This window comes from Geotrypetes seraphini, chromosome 3 (assembly GCF_902459505.1).
Source record: "Geotrypetes seraphini chromosome 3, aGeoSer1.1, whole genome shotgun sequence".
NCBI classification, from domain to species: domain Eukaryota; kingdom Metazoa; phylum Chordata; class Amphibia; order Gymnophiona; family Dermophiidae; genus Geotrypetes; species Geotrypetes seraphini.
In genome coordinates, this window is record NC_047086.1 from 180,722,905 (window position 1) to 180,747,630 (window position 24,726).

General features: G+C 45.3%; 1 protein-coding gene across 3 annotated transcripts in view; it reads right to left on the reverse strand.

The window, feature by feature from the left end:
• The window catches only part of TFB1M (transcription factor B1, mitochondrial), a 108,489-nt gene that overhangs the window by 62,608 nt on the left and 21,155 nt on the right, over window positions 1-24,726 (reverse strand). For all 3 annotated transcript variants that reach the window (XM_033939227.1, XM_033939228.1, XM_033939225.1), the window contains exons 4-5: window positions 11,757-11,865; window positions 5,209-5,360 (exon numbers count right to left, since the gene is read on the reverse strand). In XM_033939227.1, the coding sequence (XP_033795118.1) occupies window positions 5,209-5,360; window positions 11,757-11,865 (261 nt within the window). The remainder of the gene's footprint in view (window positions 1-5,208; window positions 5,361-11,756; window positions 11,866-24,726) is intronic.

The window sequence follows — 24,726 nt, forward strand, 5'->3', positions numbered from 1 at the left end:
GTGGGGTTGGAGAGGTTGTAACCCTATACTTCTACTAAGACTAAGGGGTCCTTTTATTAAGGTGCGCTTTTACCTTAATAAACGGTCCCTAAGTATCTTAACAAAAAATTCGGCCTGCGACTTAGCCTATGTTTTAGATTTCGGACCCTTATGTGTTGACATCCCTGGCTTAGAGGGACCACAGATCACCACACTCCAGGTTCCATGGAAAAGACTGAAATCTCTCAGTAAATACATGATTTAACATCTATTAGCATTTATGGAATGATGAGCTGTTAACGGCATTAGTAAAGCTTGATTTCTCCTAATAAAATGTCTGGAAGCTATGCATAACTGATTTGAAGGAAAGGAAGACCAGGCATGTGGAGATCCTAAAAAAAACAAAAAACAAACAGACTCATCCAGTGACCTTGAGCACATCACTTCCCTTGTCAATTCACAAATTGCTCAGCAGCTCTCCAAGGAACTTGCTGTGCAAGACACTTTGCATTTCATTTGAGCTATATTGAGTGCTTAAGCACTATAATCTGCACATCAGCCTGTGAGATCCAGTGACATACCCAACTTTCAAATGCTTCAGTGCATTACATGTTATACAAGGCTACTTCATGCTGCTTCTTGTTCAGTTCTTTCCAACATTACAATGTGTCGCATGCTTTCCTTATCTTTCAAATGCTGGGTTCATAAACCCAGCTTTTATACCTCTCTTTTTTGGTAGAACTGGTTTACATTTCGTGCAAACAATTATCTGCCACAACATGACCATTTTGAGTTTTTATGAATTGCTAGCTTTTTGTCAGCAACTTTTAACAACCTGATTTTTATTTTAAAAATGGATATACCTCCAATCTCAATACTTAGTAGGTTACAATAAAACATTAGAAATGCACAGAAACAGAAATACAAGTTAGAATACCACCAATACAGTATAAATCACATTCATGCCACCCAATCCAATCTAAATCAAAATGGAAAAATTTCAGTAAAAAAAAAAAAAAAAAAAAAAAAAGCTCTTCTCATTCCATTCCTAATCCTTATTAACAGCCTCATGTAAGAAAATAGGAAGGGTATTCCAAAGACAGATCTCAACAAAAACCAAACAAACCCTAAGCCCGCATACACTGCAAAAGGTACCATCTTAAGATGAGATACTGCCAATAACAAATCGTCCACTCTGCACAACCCTTGAAAATCACCTAGATTCGCACACAAGCCAAAGAAGTGGAAGACTTTCAGAATTTAACCGTTGATAAGACACCACACATCCTTTCAAGCCAAACCTTAAGCAGGAAGAGATCTGGATCCTCTATTTCTATTGGACTGCCATATTCGTGCGGGCAGGGAGGGCAGCGTCGGGTGGTGGCAGGAGGGTGTGGGACTCCCTCCTCCTATATGTGGGTCACTGGGGGGGCCTTCGCGTTTGTCGGGGGGACTCAGTCTTTTTTTGACAGGTCTGCCTGTCTTTTCATTTTTTTTATGGGGCAGATATTAATGCTTGAGTACCTGAAAAAATTCATGTAAACCGTTCTGAGCTCTCCTGGGAGAACGGTATAGAAAATTGAATAAATAAAGAAATATCAAATTTTAAATAAAACTTGAAATTTGAATGCAGTTATGCAACTAAGATTCCATAGGTACAAAGAGGTCAGGTACTTACTCAGACAAACCAAAGTGATTGCAGACCAAAGGGTCTCCATGTAAAAGCTGGACGTAAATGTAATCATTCAACCCTTTAAGATACAGGATGGGCCAAAAGAAGCTTCCCTTCTTTGGGAGCACAAATTAAGTGTAACACTCTAAACCCTGTTCTGCCTCCAGGAGGGGCTCCACTGCTTCCAGCTCAAAAAAATGCTGAAGAGTAAGAGCAACAGCCTAACACTTTAGCTCCAAGTGATAGGGAGACATCAAGAAGTTGTCATGCACGGAGTGGGCAAGCTCCAAAGAGTAACCCTTCTTGATCATTCCAGAACCCACTCATTTGAGGTGATGCATGCCCACACATGGTAAAAGATGGACAACTTGCATCCTACTGGAACTATTAAGGGAAATGGCACATCCACATTAGGCAGGCTGGGAAGCTCCAGCCCCGTCAGAAACCCAAGTCTCCGTATTGTTTGAGACCACAAAATGGACCCTGTTTGAAAGGCCTTCCTGTGACCAAAGCCTAAGTCATCGAGCACTAAGCTAGATGAAAACAGACTGCCCCTTTGGAGGAACCTTGACCCACTAAGGACCGCAGGGAACCTTACTGCCATAGCTCAGGAATATGGAGAGTGCAAGCCTTCCCTATGTCCTTTACCAACTTATCCAGGTCCTCCCCAAATAACCTCTCCTGAAAGGGCAGTTGTCTGAGAAGCTTCTTAGAAGCCACAGTGGCCACTAAACAGAAGGAAAGATGCACCAGTTATAAAGGATGTACAACCAGCAGAAAGGGTGCCCCACAAACTCTAAGGGAAAGAAATCTGGGGGCTCTGTCAGCTGCTGCAACCACTGCAGCATACCTCAGTCTATATAGCCCCCACAATTGGCGACAAGACACCAGAAGCCTCACAGGTGAAGGCTAGCAAAAAGTGACATTCCCAAGTCAACCTTGAGGTAAACCTAGTCCATCAGGTTTTTAGGATATCCACAACAAATATGCAGGAGTTAGAGCTGAATGCATTGTTGGATATCCTGAAAATTCAATGAGGACTCAGATGGGGATGGCTATCTTCTTAGTGACTGCCTTGACCAGCATGCCCACTTTAGGGTATGACCATGTCCTAAAGGGCATAGGTATACAGGCGGTCCAAAGCCCTTGCCCCTCTGAGAACCCTATACAGCAGCTCCCACTCTGCTGACATAATGATGAAGCCATTCTATGGCGAGAATGCAGCTAGATAGCATAGATATGAGTGATCCTAATGTTGCGATACAGGAGTGGCAATTGTCACTTCAAACTGCATTAGATAGCTCCAATGCGAGAACTGGTTCTGAAAAAAGTGGATGAAAGAATGAAATTGATATCTAATGAACTTATGGGAAAACGTAGGCAGTTGAGAAAGATTGAGCATGAATAGCATAAAAGAAGGAAAGAGGACCTCAAAGAGAATTGTGTGTTACATCTTACAGAATATAGGTGTATGATTCAGGCAGCTATAAGGCAGCTAGGGCCTTAGTTGCTTGGGCCAAACAGGCCCTAGGATCCTGTGGGTTGGGCAGTGGAGAAATGGGCCCGCCTCATTTGGACGGAGGCGGGCCTGCTGGCTGGACGGTGTGAGTTGCCATCTGGCCAAATTGGAGGTAAGCCCAAGGAGGGATTCCGGGGTAGGGGCCTTCATTGGGGGAGGGGTTGGGTACCCTCCTGCCAGCGATCTTAGAGGGGGCCATTGGGGGGTCTGGCAGGAGGGATTGGGTACCCTCCTGCCGCGATCGGTGGGGGGGTTGGGGAGGGGAGACAGGTGGCCGTAGCCGCGTACGCTATGCCTGGGGAGCATTTTTTTTTATAGAAAAAGTGCCTCCCGATTGACTGATTGGACAGCTGTAAGACGCCTACAGCTGCCTACAATCAGGAGCACTTTGCAGAATCAGGGCCACAATGTGCAGGGTGTTTGGATGCCAAAGCAAAATTTACTACAAAAAAAAGTTTGGATTCCAAAACGTTCGAGTTCTGGGGAGTTCGGATTCCGAGGTACCACTGTACAAAGAAAATACACAAAGGATGTAAACAGACCACAAAACAGATGAGTTCCCTCTTAAAGAAGCCATGAAGGATAGTCAAACAAGCAAACAACTATATGACACTGACCATTAACCACTTTTCCAATAAAACTGCTTTAGTCACAAGAAGTTTCTTCACGCCAAATGACTTAGGGCTAGATTCTCAAAATACCATGTAAAAAAGAGAGACAGGCTGCTGTCACAGCCATTATAGTAGCAATTTTAAAAATGCGAGTCATTCTCCAAAAATCGCTCATGCAAATGAGGGTGGCGGCGAGTGGCGAAGATTCACTGAATTTGCATGTGCCCATGACTGGTGATTATTCTGCGCATGTACCCAGCACTAACACAACAAATCCCCCAAAACAAAAAAACAACAGTGGGAGAGATGCCCAATCTCTCCTGCTGCCAACCAACACATCCCCCGGCAGCAGGAGAGATGCCCAATCTCTCATGCCACCAACCAACACACCCCCACCTGGCAGCGGGACAGAAGCCCAATCTCTCCTGCCGCCAACCAACTCCCCCCCTTCCCCTGGCAGCGGGAGAGATCCTCCTGGATATAATGCTATTGATTTTCCTGCATGTTCAACAAGCTGGATCATGTTGCTATTTTGATTAGACAGATGTGAGCAATAGGAATAGACAAGGTTTGTGTTGGTCTGGTTTTTATTTTTTATGGCCAATAGAAGAAAACAGGGACAGGTGGTAGGAGAGGATTTAACATTGAAGGAGTTGCCCTAGTTAGTCCTTGTCTGTTGTCTTAGTTAGCTTGTACCGAACACTGTTAAGGCAATTATTAGCTTCATCATGTTTAAGTTTTTTGCGGATGATGTACAGCTGTTGTTGCCTTATAAGGAGCATCCAGCTGACATGGTAAACAATAGAAGATGCAGTTGGCAGAATTTGTATTTGGATGAGTGAGAAGGATTCCGTGTTAAGTCTGAGGAAAACAGTTGGTGCGGATAAGTCAAAGTGCACCACACATACAATTCTTAAGCTTCAAACTAAAGATGAATGTCTAAATGAATCTTCACGCATGGAATCTAGGGGTTTGTTTTGATTCAAAGTTGTCATTCAAACTACATGTGAAGGGTAATTCATTCTTGAAAGTTCCACCTAAAGTGCAAATTAGGGCAAATTAGGATTGCTTGGCATGGCCATCTGTTCACTGAGGATTGCAGATAGATTAAAATTAAAAAAAAAAAAATCTTTCACACATTTGCATTATCACCAAATGACAATTGCTTTAAAAAAACGTTGCCATGGGATCAAAACTAGTGGGCTAAAATACGACCTCTATATTGTAAAATGCATGAGGTAAGCAAAAAAATCATACGCTGACTAAAATTAATCATGGGGATACTTAGAAAATCAACACCCTCCAAGGCAGTCCAAGGTATGTCAACTATGTGACTCGGAAATTCTACGGAATGAAAGCCAGATATTCTTTCTCCACAAAAGAGGAAGAAACCCACTTAGCCAGCCAAACTACTAAGCAAATCTTACCTCTGCTACCTCCTTCTGAAAAGTCAAGGTCAGCTGTGTTCTGCCATAGGTGAACGGTCCATCTCTGCTGGCGACATTTTCAAGCCACTTGATGATAAGATGGGTTGACACACTAAATGGTAGATTTCCAATGATATGCACATTTGGTGGGTCTGTCAGTATAAGAAAGCAAAATTTATTTTAAAAATGTCCACAAAGGTTTTTCAAATTAAACTTAATAGCTGTCTGGCAAGGGGCAAGTACAGCGATAATTAGAAGTCCTAGAGGAAACACAGGCAATCACATAGCTAAGTCTACCAGGCAAGTTATATAGGGCATCCAGAAGACCAGATTTTCAAGCAATATCTTCAGAGTTGACATGGGAAAAGAAAGGTATTGGAAGTAATGTAAATTTGGGAGGGGGGGAGTGAATACAGCATTCAACGCAAGATAGGAAGAGCTAAAAGGAGTACAATAATTGTATTGGTTGAGGAAAGATATCTTACAAGTAATCATCCAATATGGCTGGCAGATGGGATGTGGAAGAGTGTGGTGCAGTGGTTAAAGCTACAGCCTCAGCACCCTGAGGTTGTGGGTTAAAACCCACGCTGCGACTTGTGACCCTGGGTTCCTTAATCCCCCCATTGCCCCAGGTACATTAGATAGATTGTGAGCCCGCTGGGGCAGATAAGGAAAAATACTTAAGTACCTGAATAAATTCAGGTAAACTTTTCTGAGCTCCCTTGGGAGAATGGTATAGAAAACTGAATAAACAAATAAAATATCTATCCTTAACATTCTGCCTTCACACAGTTTCTTTCAGATAATTTAAGGGCCTAAATTTTTTTTCTTTTTTTAAGAAGAAGAAAAAAAAAAAAGAAGACACTACAGTAACAATAGTCTTCAATCTAGTACACAGAAGATGTACATATTTTTAGAACGATATGCAAAATACTTCACATCCCAAATAATAGTGCCCAAGATAGAAGAATTGCATAACTGTAATGGACTCAAGCACACAAGTGGGTAACTCCCAACATTAGAGCTGCTCCAGTTTCTCATGCAAAAGCTTCAGTGTTCAAAAGCAACCTGCTCATATGATAATGTAAGTGTTGAACAGCTCACAAAAACAAATTGTTTAACGCTGCTTGAATAAACACAGTCTCTCTGACTAAAGATTGGTCCAGAAAGTAGTGTGAAGAGAAGGTGTTTGGCAAGGACCAAGCAGCTGCTTTGCCCATGCTCTCCAGGAAAGATAGATTTCAAGAGAGCTACGATAGCAGCAGTGGCTCCATTATGATGTGATTTCTCTTTTTGCTTTGCCCTCGTAACCTGATGGCTATTGTTAGTTTGTTTTTTTTTGTAAATCTTCATTAGTTTTCAATTATTAACAGTGCAATACAGTGAATTTAAACAAACAAATCAAACAAAAGCACTTTAAAAACACAAATATTTCAACAACAAACATTTTCACCCCCCTCCTCCCCTTAACTAATGAAAATAAAACTACATGTATCATTTCAATAAAATAGATAATGAATAATATTATTTATTTATTTTTCTATGATAAGTCTGCTTTATTTTACAGTTTTACTGTATGGTTCCATTCATCTATGGTTGACATTGTGACATTTTCAGGCAGGTATGCTACATATTTTACAATTATTTATTATTTTTTTATTCTACTCTTGGCTTAGGCATAAAAAGTAGTATTTTTGTTTCTTGTAATGTATATTCCCTGTTTTTTGAGTTTTTTAAATGTATTTTTGGTACCATTATTTGTAGTTATATTTGACAGGTTTCAATATTGTGCCAACTATTTTATATGTTTATTAGATATAGTTTGAAGCCTTTATTATTCATGATATTTTTTATATGTTCACTTATTTATTTATATTTCTGCCTCTTAAATTGATATGTTTGCATTTAAATTGTCCATGTATGTTTGTGAGATTTTCTTTACCTGTATTCCGCTTTTATTATTTTTTTAAAATAATTGTTTGCTTATGCTTTTACCCTTTGCAGTTGTGTTTCTGATGTGACACATCTTGAGAGGCTTGACCCCTGATGCAGGCTAGAGAGTTGCGCGGGGACAGAAATCCCACCCGTCCATGCCAAAGTCCCACCCGTCCCCGTGAGGAATCCCACCCGTCCCCGCAAGGATCCCCTCCGTCCCCGCGAGGAATCCCCTCCATCCCCACCCGTCCCTATAAACTACAGAAATAGTTATTTCATTTAATTATGCTACTGAATTAAAGGCTCTAGTAGAAACCCATTTACAAATAAGCAAAAAGACTTTATTAATTCGGAAATATTAATTGGGAAGAATACATACTTTGTAAACAGGTTTCTACCAGAGCCTCTAATGTTTATAAATTTTTATCAACACAACTAATATACTACTTTATCCTAAAGCAAAAAAAAAAAAAAAAGAAATAGAATTTTTTTCCTACCTTTATTGCCTGGTTTCTGCTTTCCTCATGTTCTCATTCAATTTCTTCCATCCACTGTCTCTCTTCTCTCTTCATCTTCCATGTGCCTCTCCCTTTCTCCTCCCTTCGAAATTGATCTGGCACCCATCTTCTTCCCTCCACTCCCCCCATAGTCTGGCATCTGTCTTCTTCCCTGCCAGCGTCTTCTCCCCACTCTCTCTTCCCCATTTCCTTTCAGCGTCCTTCTCCCCCCATCTTCCTTCTCCCCCCATCTTCCCCATGTCCTGTCAGCATCCTTCTCCCCCCTCTGTCTTCCCCATGTGCTTTCAGCGTCCTTCTCCCCCCTCCGTCTTCCCCATGTCCTTTCAGCGCCCTTCTCCCCCTCCATCTTCTCCATGTCCTTTCAGCATCCTTCTCCCCCCATCTTCCCCATGTCCTTTCAGTGTCCTTCTTCACCCCTTTGTCTTCCTCATGTGCTTTCAGCGTCCTTCTCCCCCTCCGTCTTCCCCATGTCCTTTCAGCGTCCTTCTCCCCCCATCTTCCCCATGTCATTTCAGCGTCCTTCTCCACCCCTTTGTCTTCCCCAGTGCTTTCAGCGTACTTCTCCCCCCTCAGTTTTACATTAAGAGTCTTTTCCTCTCCACTCCACCTTTCCTCCCTTTCTCCCTCCCTGCCCCTTACCTTTGTGGCGCTTCCCCGCCCAACTGACAACAGAAAAGGACCGGTCCGACAAACCTCCCTGCCCTGTAGCCGCGAATCTAAATTACCTTGTTACAGCAGCTGGAGTATTGAAGCTGCTGTAAGAGAGTAATTTAGATTCGCGGCTACAGGGTAGGGAGGTTTGTCGGACCAGGCCTGTTGTCGGTCGGTCGGGGGAAGCGCCACAAAGGTAAGGGGACCTGGCCGGCTGTGCTGCACCCGGGGCGGACCGCCCTCCCCGCCCCCACCCCTTGGTACGCCATTGCCTTTTCCCTACCTGCCCTGCCGCAGCACACAGCTGACCGGAAGTCTTCCCGATGTCATTCCTAGCATTCTGTTCACCCTTTTTGCTGCCACCACACATTGCGCGGACGGCTTCATTGACTTGTCGACCAGTACTCCCGAGTCTCTTTCCTGGGGGGGGGGGGATCTCTCCAAGTACTTCATCGGACATCCTGTATTCGTGTATAAGATTTGTTACCAACATGCATCACCTTACACTTATCCACGTTAAACCTCATTTGCCAAGTCGCAGCCCATTTCTTGAGCGTGTTTATATCTTGTTGCAGGTCTTCACAATCCTCCTGCATCTTCACTACTCTTGAGTAACTTTGTAATGTCTTCAAATTTAATTATCTCACTCGTCGTACCAATTTCCAGGTCATTTATAAATATGTTGAAGAGCACAGTTCCAAACACCGAACCCTGTGGCACTCCACTCGTGACGCTTTTCCAGTCCAAGTATTGTCCATTTACTCCCACTCTCTGTTTCCTATCCATCAGCCAGTTTTTAATCCACGTGAGTATTTCACCCTCGATTCCTTGACTTGCAATTTTTCAAAGTAGTCATTCATGTGGAACCTTGTTGAACGCCTTCTGAAAATCCAGATATACGATGTCGACCAAGTCATCCTTGTCTATTTGTCTGTTTACTCCCTTGAAGAAGTGCAGCAAGTTCGTCAAGCAAGATCTTCCTTTGCTGAAGCCGTGCTGGCTGGTCCTCATCAGCTTGTGTCCTTCAAGGTGATCAATGATGCGGTCCTTTATCAGCGCCTCTACCATCTTTCCCGGTACCGAGGTCAGACACAAAGGTCTGTAGTTTCCCGGATCTCCTCTCGAACCTTTGAAGATCGGTGTAACATTCGCCACTTTCCAGTCTTCTGGAATCCTTCCTGGCACTACTCAATTTCCATACTAACAGAAAGACTAGAAGCTGGAATGCAAGAGGGCATACTGGCTTTACATTAATGTTGAAAAGACTGAGCCGATCAAAAGGGAGAACCAAGTGGCTTTTGACGACAAGAAATCAATTCTTTTGAGGACATTATAGTGCTATGAGAATCACTATATTAGACTTCCTTTGGAATGGTGCATGGTTTTTGGCTATCATGGGGGTGCGTAGGTAGGAACAGAGAAGAGAAAGTTCTTTATATGGCAATATGGCCTCTCACTGCAAGAGCCATTATGGAGCCAGAGTAGGACTGGGCAGGAAAAAGTGGCATTGCTCCTACCAAAGATCCCCCAGACCCTTAGACAACCTGCCGAACCCCGAAGACCCCTCCAGACCACCAGTGATTTTTAAAGGTAAGTCCTCGGGGGCAGGCAGGTGGGTTTTGTGCAGAAGGAGACTTAAGTGTGCATGGAGTGCCCAGAACCCTGGGGAGACCCAGATCTTCAGGCCTGGGAGCATCACGCCGAAAGACTAAAAAAAGAGGTTTGTAGAGTGACTAACAAACAGTGCCATTTTTCTGAAATGGGATTCAGCAACCTGCGATACTGAAATCTCAGAGATTGCCGATTCCAGCAGTACATCTGCAGAGCTGAGCCTAGCTAGTAGTGTGCAGGACCAACAACAACAAATGACCTCATTCTCCAATGGAGAGGGATTTGGTCACTTACTACTAGAATGCAATATAGCTTGGGGTACTGGTAAAGAATACTGATGTATAGTATTAATAAAAACCATGGCTCTCTTTCTTCCCAAAAATAACTGTTTGAGCATTTGCACAAATCAGTTCTGTTATTGGGCCTTCCAGTGCCCCAGGCTGCCCAGCGTCTCCTCAGGTGATATAGCTGCTAGCGTTCGGGAGAGTTTCTGCTCCTGCATCTACAACCAGTATGTCAGTAAGGGCAAAACGGAGCACTGGCACCACCCCCTCCAGAAGAAGTGTATCTGACATCCCCAACCAGTTTCCTTTCATCCCTTCCAATGGCCCTGAAATGAGCTCCCAATTGAGAGCCTGCGGCCTTCTCCCACCTCCCTCTCAGATCCTTCTATATAGTTTTCTTTGTTTGAGAACAACTAAGAGGCGATTTAAATCAAAGAATTCATAATGGAGCTAACTCTCATGAGCTTTAAAGAGGGGAGAAATCTGGAATCTAACATTTCATTTGCAATTACTCAGGTATCCCCCCATATTTCCCCCCAGTCCAAACATAATAAGCTTAATAATACAGCAAGTCCTAGACCAGGGCCATGCAGTGGGGCTCCTTCCATAATCTAGCCCAGAATCCATGCATCAGCTATCGCTCTTGATTAATGACCAGGACTCAATCACTCCAGGAGGTCATCAACATTGCCTCAGTCCAGGCCAATTCAGGCAGCAGAAGATTTAAGTTGGCACTCGAGTTCAAGTCCTCTGTATGGCAGTCACTGAGCCACCAGGCCGGCTCGCTCCAGTCCCTTTTAGCTGGGTTCCATTGTCAGGATGTTTTGCTAGAGCACCTACTGTGTGCATCAGTCTTTCTGCACACATTTTGTGGAATCCTTTCTCATTTCTGTATTTTGAAAAAATTCAGAAGCAGAGTGTCACTACTCACAACAAATCTCACCAGATGTGGATATATCTGGAGGGTGAGGCTAATTGCCATTTCCAACCAGTAGAAAATCATAGTTACAAAAAGCTGAAATGCAACTTCCATGTGCCATGCTATTAGCATATGTTAACTTTACCAGTACAATTGCAAAGACAAGCCAGGGGAAACATGCTAATTTCTCATTCACCCTTAGACCTCTACTCACTGTAAAACTACATTTTCAAAACATGGCCTTCCATAGAATGCTACTTCCATTTCTCTCAGTTTTCTAAATTAAGTATTTTGGGGGTAATGACTTCAACAGTCCCTTCTGATCTCAATTTATTTTGTAGTTCTAGACCATACTGACTTCAAACAGAGAACACAAAGGGCTCCTTTTACTAAGCTACGGTAGCGTTTTTAGCGCACGCAGAATTTTAGCACGTGCTAAACCTGCGCTACGCGGCTAGAAAAAATAACAGCACAATGTTGGCGTTAGCGTCTAGCGTGCGTGGCAATTTAGTGCGCGCTAAGACCGCTAGTGCAGCTTTGTAAAAGGAGTCCAAAGTCTGAATTTACAACAAACCACATTAAACTGCTGAAAAAAAAAAACAAACAAACAGTGCAGACACTAGTACTGACCACTTTCCCAGTTCTTTTGAAGAGATTTTGGAAATGCTCTCTCCACCTTATAGGTCAAAATATCGCCATGCACAATTTGCAGTTTTCCTGGAGCTGCTTCGTCCAACATCTGTGCAAAGGTAGATAAAAAGATCAGTTACAAATAAGTTCCAACAAAGTTTAATATGTTTTCAAGATGTCAATGGTGATAAATAGGTAATTTTTTTCTGTCTGGCTGTGCTGGAAGCAAAATTAAAGTAAAAACTTTTTTTTGGTATATTAAAAGCAAGAAGATGGGAAGAGAATAAGTTGGACTGCTAGACAACTAAGGGATAAAAGGGGCTCTCATGGAAGGCAAGGCCATAGCAGAGAATTAAATTAATTATTTGCTTCAGTCTTCACCAAGGAAGATGTGGGGGAGTTACCAGTGCCAGAAATGGTATTCAATTCTGATGAATCAGAGAAACAAACAAATCTCTCTAACATTGACTCATTACATCTTCTAATCTGACAAACCGAACACTAGCAAATCACATCCCAGAGTGCTGATAGAATTGAAAAATAAACTTGCAGAGTTATTAGCAATTTGTAATTTATTTTTTTTTTAATCTAGCATAGTACCAGAAGACTAGAGGGTGGCCAACATGACACCAATTTTTAAAAAGGGTTCCAAAGGTGATCCAGAAAATTATAGACCAGTGAATCAGATGTTGGTGCTGGGCAAAATGGTAGAGACTATTATAAAGAACAAAATGACAGAACATAGCAAATCACCTGAATCAGATGGTATACATTCCAGAGTGCTGACAGAATTGAAAAATGAACTTGCAGAGCTATTGCTAGTAAATTGTAATTTTTCTCTAAAATCCAGCATAGTACTGGAAGCTGGAGGGTGGCCAATGTGATGCCGATTTTTAAAAAGTGTTCGAGGTGATCTGGGAACTTATAAACCAGAAAGTTTGACGTCGGTGCCGGGCAAAATGGTACAGATTATTATAAAGAACAAACTGACAGAACATATATATAATCATGGATTAATGAGAGAAAGTCAACATGGATTTAGTCAAGGGAAATCTTGCCTCAGTCTACTTTATTTCTTTAAAGGGGTGAATAAACATGTGGATAAAGGTGAGTCACTTGATATTGTGTATTTGGATTTTCAAAAGGCATTTGACAAAATACTTCACGAAAGACTTTTGAAGAAATTAGAAAGTCATGGGATAGGAGGTAATGTCCTGTAATAGTTTAAGAACTGGTTGACCAATTCAAAACCTAGAGTAGGCTTAAATGGTCAATAATCTCAATGGAGAAGGGTAAATAGTTAGGTTCCCCAGGGGTCTGTGCTGGGATTATTGATTTAAAAACATATTTATCAATGATCTAGAGATGGGATTAACTTGTGAGATTTGCTGATAACACAAAGGGCCTCTTTTACAAAACTGCGCTAGCGGCTGCCCTGCGCTAATGGCCCCGAAGCCCATAGAGATTTAAAGGGCTTCGGGGCTGTTGCCACGTGGCTTTGTAAAAGAGACAAAAAGTTGTTCAATCGCAAGAGGATTGTGAATAATTGCAAGAGGACCTTTTGAGGCTGGGAGACTTGGCATCAAAATGGCAGATGAGGTTTAATGTGAGCAAGTGCAAAGTGATGCATGTGGGAAAGAGGAACCTTAACTATAGCTATGTGATGCAGGGTTCCACGTTAGGAGTCACTGTGTAGGAAAAGGATCTAGGTGTCATTAAGCACAGTTACTTACCGTAACAGGTGTTATCCAGGGACAGCAGGCAGATATTCTCTACATGTGGGTGATGTCACCGACGGAGCCCTCTAGTGGACGTTTTCACAAGCAGACTTGCTTGAAGACCTTCAAGCTTGCGATTGGCCCGCGCATGCACCTCCCGCCCGGTCTAGGGCATGCGTCTCCACAGCATGGCCTCAGTTCAGATAGCAAGCAAAGAAGCCAACCACTGGGAGGTGGGTGGGTTGCGAGAATATCTGCCTGCTGTCCCTGGATAACACCTCTTACGGTAAGTAACTGTGCCTTATCCCAGGACAAGCAGGCAGCATATTCTCTACATGTGGGTGATCTCCAAGCTAACTATAATGGGATGGAGGGAGAGTTGGCAATTTAGGAGAATAGATTTTGCAAAACTGACTGGCCAAAATGGCCATCACGTCTGGAGAAAGCATCCAGACAGTAGTGAGAAGTGAAAGTGTGAACCGAGGACCAAGTGGCACCTTACAGATTTCCTCAATGGGAGTTGAGCGGAGGAAAGCAACATACCTCGCCATCGCTCGGACCTTGGAAGAGGCCAGCCTGAGCGTAACAGAAAAAGATACAAGTGGCCAACCAGTTAGAAATGGTCCGCTTAGAAACAGAGCGACCCAAGTGATTAGGATCGAAAGAGAGGAACAACTGGGGAGCAGAACCATGAGGAGCGGTGCGCTTCAAGTAGAAGGCCAGCGCACACTTACAATCAAGAGAATGCAGAGCCGCTTCTCGAGGGTGAGAATGGGGCTTCGGAAAAAAACACAGGGAGAACAATGGATTGGTTGATGTGAAACTCAGAAACAACCTTTGGCAAGAATTTAGGATGGGTACGGAGAACCACCTTATCATGATGGAAGACAGTGAAAGGCGGGTCCGCAACCAAGGCTTGAAGCTCACTGACCTGACGGGCAGAAGTGAGAGCAATAAGAAACACAACCTTCCAAGTAAGATACTTCAAGTGAGACCGTGCTATCGGCTCGAACGGGGGCTTCATCAAACACGCAAGGACCACGTTAAGATCCCAAACCACAGGAGTGGGTTTAAGGGGCGGGTGAACATGGAAAAGGCCTTTCATGAAGCGGGAAACTACAGGATGAACAGAGATAGGCTTCCTGTCAATCGGCTGATGAAAAGCAGTAATGGCACTAAGGTGGACTCAAACCAAAGAGTACTTGAGTCCAGCACCAGACAAGTGCAACAGATAATCCAGGACAGCAGATAGGGAGGCAGAGACCGGCTCCAGCTGTCGAGTAACACCCCAGGAAGAAAAGCAGGTCCACTTCTGATGGTAACACTGGCAAGTGGACTCTTTCCGAGATGCCTCCAGGACATCCAGCACAGGCTGGGAGAACTGGAACGAGGACATCAAGTTTCGAGGAACCAAGCTGTCAAGTGCAGAGACTGAAGGTTGGGATGAAGCAGCGAACCCCGACTGCGTAGGCAGAGAAGAAAAAACAGGCAGAAGAAGAGGCTCCCTGGAACTGAGTTGCAACAGAAGGGAGAACCACGGCTGTCGGGGCCACCGAGGAGCTATCAGAATCATGGTGGCGTGTGTGGACTTGAGCCCGACGAGAGTCTTCAGAATCAGAGGAAATGGAGGGATCGCATACAGAAACAGGTCTGTCCAATCCAGTAGAAAAGCATCTGCCTCGAGTCTGTAAATCCTGGAGCAGAAGCGGGGCAACTTGTGATTGAGGGGGGATGCGAACAGATCGACATCCGGAGTCCCCCAACGAGCAAACACCTGACACAGAGTCACAGAATGAATGGACCACTCGTGAGGTTGCAGAAGACGACTCAACCTCTCTGCCAGACAATTGTGCTGGCCCTGAATGTAGATCGCATGAAGGAACATGTTGCGGCGGATGGTCCATTCCCAGAGCCGCATCGCCTCTCGGCACAGGGATAGGGACCCTGTGCCCCCCTGTTTGTTGATATAATACATGGCGACCTGGATGTTTGTGCGAATCAGCACTACCCGGTTGCGAAGCAGGTGACAAAAAGCCTTCAGGGCGAGGAAAATCACCTGAAGCTCCAGCAGATTGATGTGACAAAGGCGGTCGGCACTGGACCAAAGACCCTGAGTGCAAAGACCGTCCAGATGAGCCCCCCAAGCATAGGCCGACAAGTCCGTCGTGAGGACTTTTTGCAGCATGAAACAGAAAACCTCTGGAAAGATTGGAAGAGAGTATCCACCAACGGAGAGACTTCAACAAAGGAGTCAGGACAATGTGTCAAGAGAGAGGATCCCGATCTTGGTTCCATTGGGACGCAAGAGTCCACTGAGGAATACGGAGGTGAAGTCTGGCAAAAGGAGTCATGTGAACCGTAGAGGCCATGTGACCGAGGAAGACCATCAGGAGCCGAGCCAGGGCCAAGGATATATGGGCCACCCTCTGGCAAAAACTAACAAGGGCCTCCTGCCAAGGCTGAGGCAAGAAGGAGCGGAGACGAACCGTATCCAGGACCGCTCCGATGAACTCTAGAGACTGGGACGGACAGAGGTGAGACGGGGAAGTTCACCTGGAAGCCGAGACTCTGAAGGAGCAAGATGGTATGATTCGTCGCTTGTAGAACTTCTTGGCGAGAGGACGCTTTGATCAACCAGTCGTCGAGGTAGGGAAACACCTGCAGGCCGCGGAGATGCAGGGCCGCATCTAAAACAATCAGGCATATCATCAAATCCCTCGGAGAGGCCGCCAGGCCGAAGGGAAGAACACGATACTGGAGATGGAGATCCCCCACCTGGAATCTCAGATATCGGCGAGAAGCCGGGTGTATTGGAATGTGCGTGTACACCTCCGAGGTCTAGTGGGCACAGCCAGTCCCCCTCGACCAAGAGGGGGTACTGAGTAGGGAGGGTGAGCATTCTAAACCGTTCCCTGACTAGAAACTTGTTCAGAGCACGGAGGTCCAGGATCGGACGCATATCCCCCGTCTTCTTGGGCACCAGAAAGTACCGGGAGTAGAACCCCGTATTCCACTGGTCCGGAGGAACCTCCTCAACCGCCCGGAGGCGAAGAAGGGCCCGAGCCTCTTGTAGAAGGAGGGGCAGCTGAGACCGGCCCGAAGGAAACTCTTTTGGAGGAAGGTCTGGGGTACGTGACTGAAGTGAAGGGAGTATCCCTCCCGGATGATGGAAAGCACCCAATTGTCGGAGGTAAGGCTTTCCTACCGTGTGTAGAAATGATGGAGACACCCCCCAATAGGGAGGGGAGAAGCCTCCAGAATGAAGGGAGCCTGAAGGCTCAAACCAGAATTGTCAAAAAGACGGTCCAGGCTTCCTTAGCTTGTCGCTGCTGAGGCCGCTTCGAAGGAGGCCGATAGAACGCAGGAGTAGTTTTCTATGGATACCTCCGGAGAGGGATCTTGTACTGCCAGGCCAGAGGGGTCTTCGGCTTATGGCGCACCAGAGAGGTGAAGGATTGTTCATGCTCCGAGAGGCGCTTAGTGGCCGCCTCGATGGAATCAAAAGCTCATTACCCACGCAAGGAAGATTGGCTAGACCAGTGATGGCTAACCTTTTTGAGCCCGAGTGCCCAAACTGCCGCACAAAACCAAAGAATTTCCTCAAAGTGCCAGCACGTCAATTAAACCTTAATAACAAGATTTTAGTATCTAAAAACTCTTTATAAAGTTGCCTGAACTATGTAACATCATTTTTAAAGGTTGGAATCTTTGTATTGTCAGAGAATCAATTTGATTCACAATCCTTTGGTTTTCATTTCAATTTATTGGCAATTTATAATGTTTTAATGATTTCATTCAATTTAATGAATTTAGGAAGAATTTGATTCAGTTACACAATATATTTTAAATGTATTATTCACATAACATGTCAAATGTATCCTGAGTAAAAAAAAAGATAAACTTCTTAAAACTGTTAACTGTGTCAAGACTCGGTGTGCATTCCCAAAGAGTCTATACATGTTTTTTTGTAAAATTTACAATCAAATTAGAAAATAGTTAAATCATTACATTTCTAATAATATGATGTAAAGAAAACAAAAGAGCTTCCAATTAAACCAACCGTTTTTATTGGAAACTAGTGTTTAAGCCCGTTAGATTAACGGGTGCTAGATGTCTCCTGTTTTTGAACCTGGGCAGGGGCAGAGGCAGAGATGGGGCGGGAGGGAGTGACGGTGGGAGAGCAATTTCAAAGCCTCGGCAGCGGCGGCTCCTTGACCAATCCGCGCTTACAACGTCCCCACACTCGCGGTCTGGCTGTCTCCCCCTCCAAAGCCCTTCGCAGCGGCAGCCCCTCCGCAATCTGTCCCCGCGTCCCATGCCTCTCCGAAGGCCGGCTCCCACGAAAATGGTGCCCCTCTGTGCAAAGCCGCAGCGGCAGCCTCCCTCAAGACACATTTAAAATCTGACATATTGTAATCACAAAACAGAAAATAAAATTATTTTTCTTACCTTTTGTTGTCTGGTCATTATTCATATCATGTAGGGGTCTCAGGCTATGGTTGGCTTTTGATAACTGGCTTGCCAGGGCCCCTTCTTTCTTCTTCCCTCCCTCCATCCCAGTAGCTGAAGACAGGCACCTCCCCCCAGTGGTCTGAGACAGGAGGGAGCAGTTAGGAGAGGGTCTGAGGGCAAAGAGGGGCTCAACAGCACACAACCACCTTTCCTTCCCTCCCTCCATCAGGTGCTCCAGTGGTCTGAGACAGGAGGGAGCAGTTAGGAGAGGGTCTGAGGCTAAAGAGGGGCTCAACAGCGTCCAACCACCTTTCCTTCCCTCCCTCCATCAGGTGCAGTGAATCCACCAATGTTAAAAGGAGCCGCGTCGAAATCGGAGGCCTGCCACTGCCGTAGCACGTTCCCCTCTGCCTTGGTCCCGCCCCTTCTCTGACATATGGGACCGCGGCAGAGGGAACGTGTTACGTGGCGGCAGGGCTCCAATTTCAAAGCAGCTCCTTTTAACATAGGCGGAGATGAACTGTACCTGATGGAGGAAGGGAAGGAACGGTGGGGTAAATTTCGGGAACGGCAGGAATTGTTTTGCGGGCCAAGCACCGTGAAAGTTTGTTTCTTTAGGCAGCCCCGGTTTTTTATTTGGATTAAATGTGAGCCGGGTGAGGAAGGCCGCCGCAGCCTCGCTATGGTTGTTTCGGCCTTAGTCGCGCACGGTCATGTTTGGAAGTTGATTTTTCACCCTCCTCGTCTTTCGGGAGTGCAGTTGGTTACTCCGTTCCATCCCTTCTTCCCTGTCTTTGGATTTGGGGGGGGGGGGGGGTTGTGTTTTGGAGTGGAGTGCTGCCATTAGTGACACCGTAGGGGTTTTGTGATGCTGCAGCAGTCCGGGTTGGCCGTGACGGTATGGGAGAGTGTGATGTCATGGTGGCTGTGCTTTGCTGGAGTACACTGGTTGCAGCTATGTTGGGCAGGTAGGGGACAACAATGGCGCTTATGCTCAAGTCCCCGCCGCAGCTCCTCTCTCGATCCTGGTGCGGTTCGAGAGAGGAGTCGTGGCGGCGGCTTGAACATAAGCGCGATTGTTGTCCCCCTACTTAGCCGCGAGGCTGCGGCAGGGTTTCCATGGCAACCCTGATCGCGGATCTCAGTGTAGGGCCTGGTCTGGCGGCGCCGTGTAGGGCGGAAGCGGGAGGCGGGACCTCAGCACAGCACCGGCGGCCCCCAGGAGTTTGAGGTCGGCGGCGGACATGCCTGGCGTGGCATGGTGCAGGAGGAACAGTGATCGGTGGCGCGAGCTGGAGAGCAGGTGGTGACAGTGATCGGTGGCGCGAGGTGGAGAGTAGGTGATGACGTAAAACGTGCGCATGCGCACTCGTGTTTTCGGGACGGATCAGGGAACACGTTTTTTTTAGTGCGCATGCGCGGCCTAGCATTTTATTATATTAGATTCCAGATTGGAATACAACAGGGCCATGTAAAATCCCTTTTTTAAATAACATCTTTAAATAATATTTAAATAACTTAGAAAGTGTCTTAACTGCAAACTGAAAACACTGCTTCATGTAAACATATGCATTGGGCATGCTCTGAAAAAAATTAATGTGATTTTTGTTGTTGCATGCATGCTGATAACTTGTCAATCCTTGGCTCATAGTGCGTTAATTTCAGAGCAACACATGCAGCACTCATGTCATCCGTTAATCTGTTTCTAGCATCAGATTTTATATGATTCAAAGCCAAAAACAGCTGCTCACAAGCATAGGATGACCCAAACAAAGTAAGAAGAGCTATCCCAAGTGCTTTCATGGACTTAAAACTCCCAAAGGAATGCTGAACACCCAAAGATCCTCCAGAAAACAATGTAATTTAAAGGAAGATGCACAGGAAAGATAATCGTGCGATATGTTCAAACTTTAATGTTCTATAAAAGCAATGACAGACTCACCTTTGAAACAAAAATGACAAGCGCTTATCAATAAAACCAAACCACGGGGTCCGCGCTTTTTACAATGAAAAATCCGGATAACAAGAGGCAGCTCACAAAGTCCAACCTTAGTGAGCTGGAGGTTTATGTGACAGCAGAGGACTAAGAAGAGATGTTTTATTTGTAGTCTTGATGTATTGGAGAAGTGACTGCGATTCCCCAAATAAAATGACCTGCAAACTGGATTAATCGCATTAATGACTATACAACATTGGATTCATCACAATAACAACTAATTAAGAGGTGACCTGAGTGTATGGGAAAAGGACTTTTATTTTTCATTATTGGAGCCTTTGTTATTTTATTATGATGTTTACAAAAGCACTGTGAAGGGCCACATATACACTTTACTGTTTTTTGCTCTATTGAGTTTTCCATAAGGTACAGCGCAGAGGATTAGTGTGTTGGTTGTTCACAGAGAGCCCAGCCCTCCTCTCAGCTTACTGAACTTCTCTATGCAATCATCATAAGCAGCTTTTTTATTTCCTCGAATTTAGCATGTCCCCCATGGAAGATACAGAGGAGCACATTATTAGACACATTAACTTCCCCCCATATCCTCACCTCTCTAGCATGGGAGCACTAGGAACTGTTCCTGATTACAGATGTCACATGTGGAGTCACACTACAGCCTCACTGAGTTCCTGTGACAGACTCAGTGTGAAGCTTCTCTTCCTCCCCCCACTTCCCCCTCACACACTGCCTGGCTCATAGGATACTAAGGGGAAGACAGGCAGGCTAAACATCCACTCACAGGACTGCAGCCAGCACAGGAGGATGGGCCGCGGCCCACCAGGACAATGCCCGGTCCTCCCAATGGCCAGTCCGGCCCTGTTGCCAGGTGAGCTGCAAAGCAGACACCGGCACACTCGCCTCCCGCCGCGCTGCATATCTTAATTGCGGACCTTCCCGCGTGCCAGCTGCAAGGCCTTCGCATGCCACAGCTGGCACGCATGCCATAGGTTTGCCATCGCTGGGCTAGACGATCCTGGAGATTCTGATCCATATCAACAATTCTGAGCCAAGCGAGGCGACGCATGGCAATCGCAAAAGCCGTGGCTCTTGAGGACAACTCAAAGGCATCATAGGCTGCCTGGAACATATAGAGCCGGAGCTGGGAGAGAGTCTCCTCGAGGAGACGAAAGTCCTGATGATGAGAATCCGGCACGTCTGCCCGGAACGAGTGGAGGGCTTCCACACAGAACCGGAGATAGGACGTAAAGATAAAGTTATAGTTGAGGACACGGTTCGCAATCATCGAGTTTTGATAAAGTCGGCGACCAAACTTGTCCATCATACGGCCCTCCTGCCCCGGTGGGACAGCAGCGTACACCTTCGAGAGGTTGGACTTCTTCAAGGAAGACTCAACCACCAGGGATTGGTGAGAAATCTGAGAACCCTCGAATCCCTTAATTGGAATAGTCCGGTAGCAGGACTCCAACTTGGAGGGGACCGCATAAGGGGTCTCCAGGTTTCGCAGGAAAGTTTGCTGGAGAACCTGGTGCAAAGGCAAGCGGAGCGCTTCACAGGGGGGGATGAGAAACCCCCCATCTCCGCCAGGAATTCCTGGGTATAGCGGGATTCCGACTGGAGGTCCAGGTTCAAAGCCTTGCCCATGTCAGCAATGAAATGAGTGAAGAAAGAGTTTTGAGAAGAAGACTCATCTTCAAGAGGGGATCCCGAATGAGATCTCGGGGCAGCAGAGAAAGAGGGAGAAATCTCCCTCGAGTAGCACGCCGGAGCCTCGGAGTCCCGAGAAAGGGAAATCGAGGAGGCTCGGCTAAAGCGCCTCAGAGGCGTCGAAGAATGACCCCGCACAAGATGGGTCGGAGAGGACCCCGGAGTCTGAGGGACCCTCATGCGGAGCCCCGGAGAAGACGGGGCAAAGGAAAATTCTTCTGTTGGCTTCGAAGAAGATCCTCAGGAGGCAGCCCGGTGCCTCAAGGGAGAATGCACGGTTGAGTCCAGTTAGAGGACAAGGGTGTGCTTGAAGGGTTTTGCGGTCCGAGACCTGCCTCGAAGAGGCGGGGAAGACCACAACCTTTTAGGAGATACGAACCTCAATAAAGTAGCTGGGGAAAAATGGGACTCCGTCACTGGACCCCGGAAAGTCACAGGCCCCAAATCCGGGGATGAAGAATCGCTCAAGGGAATCCTGCGAGTCTTACATGTGCGACCCCAAGGCTCAAGCAAAGTTCAGGCTCAGACTACTCAGGCTGGTCAGAAGGGTGGGTCGAGCCCGAGGTCAAAGGCGTCGAGGCCAGGACCAGTTGGCTCACCACAGAGAAAAACTACGAGGTAAGGATTGCCTTAAGCATGTCCTAGAACATCGGCACCGAGACCAAGGGAGGTTGGTTCTGGGGTGCAGTAGTGCGCTCCTTTGGGGGTGACCTCGAGGAAGAGTATTCCCTACATGAAGAGGCATGCTTAGAATGAGGTCTCAAAGAGGCCGACTAAGCGGCACTCGCATGAGACTCCGAGGTAGGCTGCTTTGCCGGCACACCTGAGGAGGCAAGAGGAGACTTAACCAAGGCCGGGGTAGTAGGAGGAACCAAGGCAGGTGTCTTTGAGGTCGAGGGGGACTTCGAGGCCGAGGGCCCCGATGTCGGGGCCGAGGCCGAGCTCGAGGCCTGCCCCGCCGGATCCATAGGGCCAAACAGTTGAAGAATCTTGGCCACTCTCCGACAAAGAGCACGCAGTTGCAAAGTCGCACAATGCAGACACGACTCAGCGCAATGCTCCGCACCCAGGCACTTTAACCAACGATGGGGATCGGTGATGGAGATAACCTGGTTGCACTTTAGCTTGGAGAAGAGATGGCCCTGGGGTGATATGATAGAGGTCTATAAAATACTGAGTGGAGTGAAAAGAGTAGATGTGAATTGCTTGTTTACTCTTTCCAAAAATATTAACACTAGGGGGCATGAGATGAAGCTAGTAAAGTAGTAGATTTTAAACAAACTGGAATAAAATATTTCTTCACACAACATGTAATTAAAATCTGGAATTTGTTGCCAGAGAATGTGGTGAAATCAGTTGGCTTAGAGGGTTTAAAAAAGGTTTGGATAATTTCTTAGAAGAAATCTCCCAAGATCATTATTGAGATGGCTTTTTTATTTTTATTTATATCCAGCATATCCAGTAATTCTATGCAAGTCACAAATAAACATACATAATAAAATACACTATAAACACATAACAAAAATAAAGCAGCACAACCTAAATAATATCTAATAAAATAACAGCAAGTAGCTCCATCTAACAAAAATCATATATAACAAAATATAACTCTCCACCTTGCAAGCAAAGAAATACTCAAATGGCACAGTTTTTAACATTTTCCTAAAATGCAAAACACTGGGTGCTTGTCTCACTTCCAGTGGCAACAGGTTTCAGATAATCGACATAGTCTTCTGGATCCCCGATACGTAACCAAACTGAGAGGCGGAACACGCAAACAATCATAAAACTTGTGTCGGTTGATAAACATGCAACAACGACCACAAAGGTACATGAGCATTGTCCTGCAGTAGTCTGAAAATGACGTAAAGAACTTTAAATTCAATGCGTACACTGATAGGAAGCCAATGTAACTCCTGCAAAATAGTTGTGATGTGATCAAATTTAGATGCCCGCACAATGACACGTGCAGCCGCATTCTGAGCAAGTTGAAGAGCCTGTACCACATACTTGGGTAACCCTAAATAAAAAGCATTACAGTAGTCAAATACTGAGGTAATAAGTAATGTAATGATAATCCTAAAATTGTCCACAGATAAATAAACTCTAAGCCCACACGGCAAGCGAAGCTTAAAAATAAAAACAAGGGATACCACAAACTTAACCTGTGGCTTAAAGGAGAGTGTGGAATCTAAACTTACTGCTAAATATCGACACTGATGATGCACAGGAATCTCAACATTGTCCAGAAGAACCACAGAAGGAAAATAAACGACAAATGCTTGGGGAAATCCACTGCTTACTCCTAGGATAAACAGCATAAAATCTGTTTTACTACTTGGGATCTAGCTAGGTACTTGGGACCTGGGTTGGCCACCGTTGGAAAGAGGATACTGGGCTTGATGGACCTTTGATCTGTCCCAGTATGGCCGTTCTTATTGTGTTCAAATATGACTTTCATTGGCCGGTCAGTTTTAAGAAAAGTACTCATGTTATAGCACTGAGCACATCATGATCCCATACAATAACCAAGGGCAGAAGGAACAGCATTTTAGTTGGAGGGGCCTAACCAATCAAACAATCTCCAGCTCTGCCTGAAGCTCTCTAGTTGCTGATACTAGGGTAAAATATTGATGGGGCCATGAACTCTGAAGTCTGCCCCATTCTGCTGCATATGCCTTTTCTACTCATTTTCATATCATCATAGGGCCACAAAAAATTAAAGCAAAAAATATGCAGTATGACTATTTTTCCATACAGAAAATAAAATGAAAAGGATATTTTTTTTTCTGGCATCAAGCTATTCCAATTTAATCTATACTAAAGACACAGACCAACATATATACACGTCAACAAAATCCAACACATACCTAATGACTCATCTATTTCTTCCCACCCACTGCATCATCTTCCCACAGGCAGATTGTATGCCTAGAGATACTTAAAAAAAAAATGAAGAACACAATACAGATTTTGTTTACCCACTTCTTGTTTTTGGACTCCCACCTACCTTGTCATTGATATAATTGCAGTATGTTTTAAAAGTCCTCACATCCTTATACATTTTTTTCACATTCCGCTGCCTGATACCATAAGTCCAAATGAATTCAAAGTACTATATTTTATGTGAAAGAAGTAT